Source organism: Oxyura jamaicensis, unplaced genomic scaffold (genome assembly GCF_011077185.1).
Source record: "Oxyura jamaicensis isolate SHBP4307 breed ruddy duck unplaced genomic scaffold, BPBGC_Ojam_1.0 oxyUn_random_OJ75944, whole genome shotgun sequence".
NCBI lineage: Eukaryota > Metazoa > Chordata > Aves > Anseriformes > Anatidae > Oxyura > Oxyura jamaicensis.
Genome location: NW_023311476.1, coordinates 1 through 6,847, shown reverse-complemented (window position 1 = coordinate 6,847; position 6,847 = coordinate 1). Strand labels below are relative to the sequence as shown.

The following is a 6,847-nucleotide window of genomic DNA, read 5'->3' as shown; positions in this document are numbered from 1 at the left end:
ATGATCTGGGAGGTCTTTTCTGACCTTAATGATTGTGACACGAACTTGTCCTTCCATGCCAAGCCTCTACAGTGTTGTGTCACAAGAAGCAAGAGATCTCAGTGGAAGGGAATCTGAAATGGAGCAGAGCTATTTCAACACAGAGACAATCTTATGCTATGCTTTAGCCAACATCAAGAGGACTAAGCAATGCTCGGCTATGCAGCTCACATCACACTAACCAAGACCACAATACCAGACCAGCCACTCTCAGTCAATAGCAGATGCATCACACAACGTGTTGTGAGGCCTGAACAGCTGAATCACTTACCTTTAGCTTAATACAAGCCTAGAGGGAATGGTCTTATAAAATTTGACCTCAGATGCATTGGGTTGATCTTGGTAATAATGACGAAAGATAGGTTTGTTCTCACCTACCTCAAAATCACAATTTGAAATCAACTCACTGGTTGCTTGTTGTTGAAGAGTAGACAAGGTCGTGTGTGGAGCTGGTGGCTATTTTTGGAATAATGAATCAATTCATTATTTTAGTCCTTTTACTTACGATGTTAGAATCCTTATTCCCTCTTGCTCCCATTTGGAACTATTTGTCTTGTACTTTGCCAGTACTGAAGGTAGAAACCAATGAACCAAAGTTCCCACCAATCAATGTGCCATTGCTGTTAGTTAAAATAAAGGAAATTTTCTATTTCATGTTTTGTAGTTGAAAAAGACCTCCAGTAAAGTCTATGATAGGAAAATGAACAAGTGAGCAAATGGAACCTGCTTTTGCATTTCATCCTTGAACACAAATTCTGGGAAAGACAAGAATGTATCTGACACGAACGTCATGGCTAGCTTAGAAAGAACATACTCGAGGCAGTTCAAGTACAAAGTGTAATGAGATTTTCTCTTGGTCTGGGTTTGCCTGTTTGAATTCTCACAGTGCTGTTTTATCATCGGCTCAACTCCAGCTTACTCATGAAGTGTTGTACTAAAAACTTGACGTTCTATATTAGTTCCAAATGAGATCCTCGTATCATGTCACAAGAAAAAGCGGGAAGGTTTTTGAAAGAGGAAATTGCAGGAAAAGCCAGCAGAGGCTTAGGCAATGGATCCATTCGGCTTTCCAATTCAGTTTTATGACAGACATCACAAATTCATCTGCACTATCTCTTTACATCTAATTTTGCATTTCCTTCCTTGATTCAGATAAATCCGTGGTCATTTAAAGAAAGGTGAAAGCTTACACAGATACTCCACAGGAAAGTACTTGAAACTCTCATCACTTTAAGTCAGGTAAGCAACAGTTACTCTGCATGACTGTGTGATGAAAAACTGTAATATTTGCTAGCAGGCACTGTGAAATAACACTAAAAAAACCATAAGGCCAATTTCCAGTTCCACTGTGATTCAGCTGTTCAAGTCTCACAACGCGTTGTGTGATGCATCTGCTATTGACTGAGAGTGGCTGGTCTGGTAGCCAGGTGTGAGCTGGGATTAATCGTGAGCGCTAGATGCCTCTGAATGCTGATGAATTCATTCATTCTCTGAGAGCTATTAGAGTTCCACTTGTCTTTTAATTCTTTTCCTTTTATGTTCCAGAGCTCCCCTTGAGAGTCCACGTGTCACGCCTGGGCTAACTTCTGATACATTACCTTTGTTTATATGACTGGAAAGAATACAGTCCCAAATTTGGGTGCACTGCGCACAGACTGCTTGGATTATGATAAGGCATAAACATTGTGAAAAGGTATTTTATCTTCAGCTGTGGGGCAATTAAAGGAAAAAACAAAACGGAAGAGTGATACCCAGATCGCTAGCCAAACAATAACTGATAGTGTTTATCTCTGAGAAATCTGCAACTGCAATAGGACCTTTGTCATCTTGCAGGAGTATAAATGGCCAGTGGAGAGACCACAGCCTTATGCTGAAGGCACCATGCAAGTCCTCCTTCTCCTCGCAGCCGTAGGGCTTTGCGGGGCGCAGTACAACTCCAACACTCAGGCTGGGCGGACATCTATTGTACATCTCTTCGAATGGCGCTGGGCCGATATTGCTCTTGAGTGTGAACGCTACTTAGCTCCTAATGGATTTGGAGGAGTTCAGGTACGTTGTTTCCTGCCCATAGGTAGTAAAAGTGCTTTGTAGCATTTAATTAATAATCCGCAAAAGGCCAGAATCAGAGACAGCCAGCTCCAAGTAACTTTGGTGTGGACCATGGGGATGGAAGTAGTAAATGCTGTTAGGCGCAACCGGAGATCCTGACGGCTTGGGTAGAGTGTCTCTCCAGCAGACCAGCTGCAAAGGTGCAAGCTTTCCCCTGACGGGCTTCTCTTGGAAGGCTAAGTTTTCCCTTTTTACCAAGGCAAGTGTCTCAGTGTGGAGTTCTGGCTTTCCAAAGGATGTCTCTATTCCAGACAAAAGTAGTTCCCGTGGCTTCAGCCCTCCCATGCGCGTGTCCTTGGACAGCAGGCCCGGGCTAGACGTGGGCAGCCCATGGGAACAAAAGAGAACTTCCTTGTTACCAGTCTACAAGGCAGACATCTCGCAGACCCGAGCTTGTGCTGCAGGGAGGGAGCGAGCGAGACAGACCGGGTCTGGCGCAAAGCCTGTCTCTCATGGAGATCCAGGACTAATCTTGGTGCACGTTTTGCACTTAGGACTTGAAATAAAAACTACTGATTTCTTATTGAGGTCCATCATCTCATCTGCAGGTTTCTCCTCCAAATGAAAATATTGTCATTACTAACCCAAACAGACCCTGGTGGGAAAGATACCAGCCCATCAGCTACAAGATTTGCACTCGATCAGGAAACGAAAATGAATTCAGAGACATGGTGACCAGATGCAACAACGTTGGAGTAAGTGCTTTTAAAACATTTAACTGATACAGCGAGCAGTGTGGTTTCAACTGAGGGAAGTCACTGCTCCGGTCCTCAAAGGAGGCATAAATGGAGAATGAAGTGAAAGGGGAAAAGGTTGAATTAACAGTGATGCAGTAAAGCTCTGACTGTCTCTTCCCAGCACCACAAAGCATACTGAAGTGCAATCACTACTTTTCCAGGTTTACATTTATGTGGATGCTGTTGTCAACCACATGTGTGGGTCTGCGGGTGGCTCAGGCACCCACTCAACGTGTGGAAGCTATTTCAATGCTGGGAGCGAAAGTTTTCCAGGAGTGCCGTACTCTAGCTGGGATTTCAATGATGGCAAATGTCACACCTCAAATGGAGAAATCCAGAATTATGGAGACATGTATCAGGTAAATTCCTATGGGAAAACTGTGATTTTTTTTTATCCTGTTGTATAAAGATTACCATAAGGCCACACAAGGGGAGTAGTTTACCACAGATTCAGTGCTTCGCCACGTGACCATTGACTACAGTGGTGAACGTCATAGGCTTCTCTTCAGGGAAGGTACTTGTGGTGCACAGTATTGTAGGCACCGAGAAATCACAAACCTGCCCCACATGTTTCATGTGGGCATGCACAGGAGTATGTGCCTGAATTGACAGATCTCAAGGCACTCAGCTCTGCCAGTGAGCTCTTCCTTACGGCTGGTAAACACAGCTTAGCCTGATAAGGTGCCCCCTGGAAAACTGGTAGCAGTCAAGATGCTACCCTGGCTTCACATGCTTCTCTTTTTGTACGTGGAATGTGTGTCACAGTTCAGCCTTCATCTTCTTTGCAATGATACGCTGTGCCAATTTCCATTCTGAGCACTGATGATATCAAGATGGGGAGGTGATATTTTATTGACAGCTGCTCTATAAGCTGCTGCATGGAGTGAGACCACAGTGCTATTCATCACCTTCTCTTTCCTCCTTCCTTCTTGCTCCATCCTCCCTCCTCCCTTCTCCTTTCTCCATAGCCATTCCTTTCATCTTTTTCCATTTCCTTTTATTTCCATTATATCATTTTCCTTTTCCTTTGTCCTTCATCCATTGTCTTTTTCCTTTGTCCTTTTCTTTTTCCTTTATTTTCTTCCATTTACCTTTGTCCTTTGTCCTTTGTCTTTCTCTGTTACCTTCCTCCTTTGTCCTTTCTCCTTTTCCTTTACATTATTCATTTTTCCTTACACAGGTCCGTGACTGTCGCTTGAGTGGTCTTCTTGATCTGGCCCTGGACAAGGACTATGTACGCTCAAAAGTTGCAGAGTACATGAATCACCTCATTGATATTGGTGTAGCAGGCTTCCGGATTGATGCTGCCAAGCATATGTGGCCTGGGGACATCAAAGCATTTCTGGACAAGCTGAATACTCTGAATACTAAATGGTTTCCTTCAGGAACAAAACCATTCATTTACCAAGAGGTAATCCCCATGATTTTTCTTTCTGCCTCTCTTTCTGACTATCTTTGTCGTTGTGTCCTTTCTACCTTCCTCCTCCTGAGGAGTGGCAGTGATGCCATGGGCCTGTTCCTACACACCAGGAAAGGCAGCTCTGCAGTCCAGTGGGCGAGTGATAACTGCCCTTCAGAAATGCAAGAAATCTATGTCGGGATTTCTAATGGTCAACTAACTAGGAGGGAGTAGGCGGCAACTTAGGGCAACTCTACAGCCCCATCTTTCCACATGGTTACATCTTGTATTGTACCAACTTTTGGTTGATCCGCCCAGCAGAAATGAACGTGCTGGGCAATGCATTTCTCTCGATCTAAAGCATGAGGTAATGCTTCCAGCTGTGTGCTGCATTTTTTTTTTGTCTCTGTGGGACCAGAACAGATGATTACCTTCTGCTTCCTGTACTAGGTAATTGACTTGGGCGGCGAGCCGATCACAGGCAGTCAGTACTTTGGAAATGGCCGAGTGACCGAGTTCAAATATGGTGCAAAACTGGGGACAGTGATCCGCAAGTGGAATGGAGAAAAGATGTCCTACTTAAAGTAAGGGCGACCATCCTCCAGCTTGCCTAGGATACGCTGGGTGCGCAGCTTGGCGGGGTAGATTCAAGTCTTTGTGTTTTTGTCCAGGAACTGGGGAGAAGGCTGGGGCTTTGTGCCTTCTGACAGAGCCCTGGTCTTTGTGGATAACCATGACAACCAGCGGGGCCACGGGGCTGGTGGAGCTTCCATTCTGACCTTCTGGGACGCCAGGTAAGGAATGCTGGGTTGTCTGGGTGACGCCTCCTCCTCTTGCTGATTTGTTTGTCTGTTTGTTCCCTGGCACGCTTTCTCTTGCCACATCTCATTATGCTTTTGGCCCATCAGGCTTTATAAAATGGCCGTTGGCTTCATGTTGGCTCATCCATATGGGTTCACACGTGTGATGTCAAGTTATCGTTGGACAAGAAATTTTGTAAATGGGCGGGTAAGTTTGTAACGCTGAAGATTCACGTTTGCTAAACTTCTCAGTTGATTTCTCTGTCCCGTGTTGGATCGGGTGGGTGGAAATTAGATGCTCCATCCATCCCGCTTTTTGCTCTGCGTTTTCCAGCAAGAACTTTCAAATGTCTCTTTCCAATAAAAGGATACCAACGACTGGATCGGACCACCCAGCAACTCGGATGGATCAACAAAGTCTGTTACAATCAATGCAGACACCACCTGTGGCAACGGCTGGGTTTGTGAACATCGCTGGCGGCAAATAAGGTAGGAGACTCTGGAGCAAAGCGCAGTAAAAGCAGTGACTTTGCATCGTGAGCCTCTTGGCTGTGGAGCTCTTGCAACTCCAGTGACAGCCATTCCTTGCATTTTCAGGAACATGGTTATCTTCCGTAACGTGGTAGATGGCCAGCCTTTCTCAAACTGGTGGGACAACGGCAGCAATCAAGTAGCTTTTGGCCGTGGCAATAAAGGCTTCATCGTCTTTAATAACGACGACTGGTAAGTCGGTGGGAGAGACCGTATCCCCGAGGAGAAGCATAGCTCCCCACCCGGAACGCTGAAAGGGCTCAGGTGTTGGAAGGGGGGATGTCCTTGAGCTAGAGCACTGTCAGGTGAATGGAGAATATCGAAAGCAAGGCTGAGGTGTCTGAGTGGAGTGTCTGAAGATGTAGCGATTGCTCGTTAACCTCTTGAGCATCCCATTCCTGTGGTCTCCCTCACGTATCATGTCATCTCCAGTACACCCACATATGAGTTCACATTAGAGAAGGCTGAGGCTGTGGACAGAGCAGTGCCCAAGGATGTAAGCAGTAGGAGCTGAAGTTGAGCAGAGAAGGCGCTCTCTCACTTCCCTCACCCAAACCTGCCAGTCCAATCCAAGCCAGTCCGAGCCAGTTCAACCCTAATGGATTGAACGATCATCACAATTAGGATTTAGCAGCACGCGTCCTTTAGCAGCACGCGTCCTTTAGCAGCACGCGTCCTGCTGTGAAGCTCTTTTATGCTTTGATTTTGTCCTCTCCTTTTCTTCCAATGAGAACAACCCCTACAGCCTGAGCTAGATTCACGCAGTGGCACCCCAGTTCTTGGGGGCTAGGAGAGTGCAGGGAGAGAAGCAGGGTCAGGCTCAGAACTCCCTTGCATTACATTGCCCTTCCAAGTCATGCAATAACATCAGCTTCAGAATTCCTTTACCCAGTTTGAAATACCTGTTTTGAAAACAAAGGAGAAGCAGCGTTCACTGATTTTCGCACAGGTACATGAACACCAATTTGCAAACTGGTCTGCCTGCTGGTACCTACTGTGATGTTATTTCTGGACAAAAGGAGGACAACAAATGTACTGGAAAGCAGGTGTATGTTTCCGGGGATGGAATGGCTAACTTCCAGATCAGTAACAGTGACGAAGATCCGTTTGTTGCAATTCACGTTGATGCCAAGTTATAACTTCAATCAGCATTTGTTTCTCTCCTGTCGGTCTGTACGTATGCTGTTTTCCCCATTTGCGATTCCCCGGTGTTCAAGAATCTGTGCTTCTCC

The 6,847-nt window shown here is 45.7% G+C and overlaps 1 protein-coding gene across 1 annotated transcript; it reads left to right on the top strand.

Annotated features, from left to right (window-relative positions):
- The first annotated feature begins 1,905 nt into the window (after positions 1-1,905).
- On the top strand, positions 1,906-6,841 carry LOC118160057 (pancreatic alpha-amylase). Its single transcript, XM_035314590.1, has 10 exons — positions 1,906-2,088; positions 2,697-2,843; positions 3,047-3,244; positions 4,066-4,296; positions 4,735-4,868; positions 4,956-5,078; positions 5,193-5,292; positions 5,452-5,573; positions 5,682-5,807; positions 6,565-6,841. Exons 1-10 carry the CDS (start codon positions 1,921-1,923, stop codon positions 6,752-6,754), a joined length of 1,539 nt encoding a protein of 512 aa, XP_035170481.1. The 5' UTR covers positions 1,906-1,920; the 3' UTR covers positions 6,755-6,841.
- The last annotated feature ends 6 nt before the right edge of the window (positions 6,842-6,847 follow it).

Excerpts from the sequence above, each read along its gene's own strand:
- LOC118160057 (XM_035314590.1), top strand. The coding sequence starts at position 1,921 with ATGCAAGTCCTCCTTCTCCTCGCAGCCGTAGGGCTTTGCGGGGCGCAG. Across the intron at positions 4,869-4,955 it reads GAAAAGATGTCCTACTTAAA|GAACTGGGGAGAAGGCTGGG; the intron begins GTAAGGGCGACC and ends GTTTTTGTCCAG. Across the intron at positions 5,574-5,681 it reads CATCGCTGGCGGCAAATAAG|GAACATGGTTATCTTCCGTA; the intron begins GTAGGAGACTCT and ends TTGCATTTTCAG.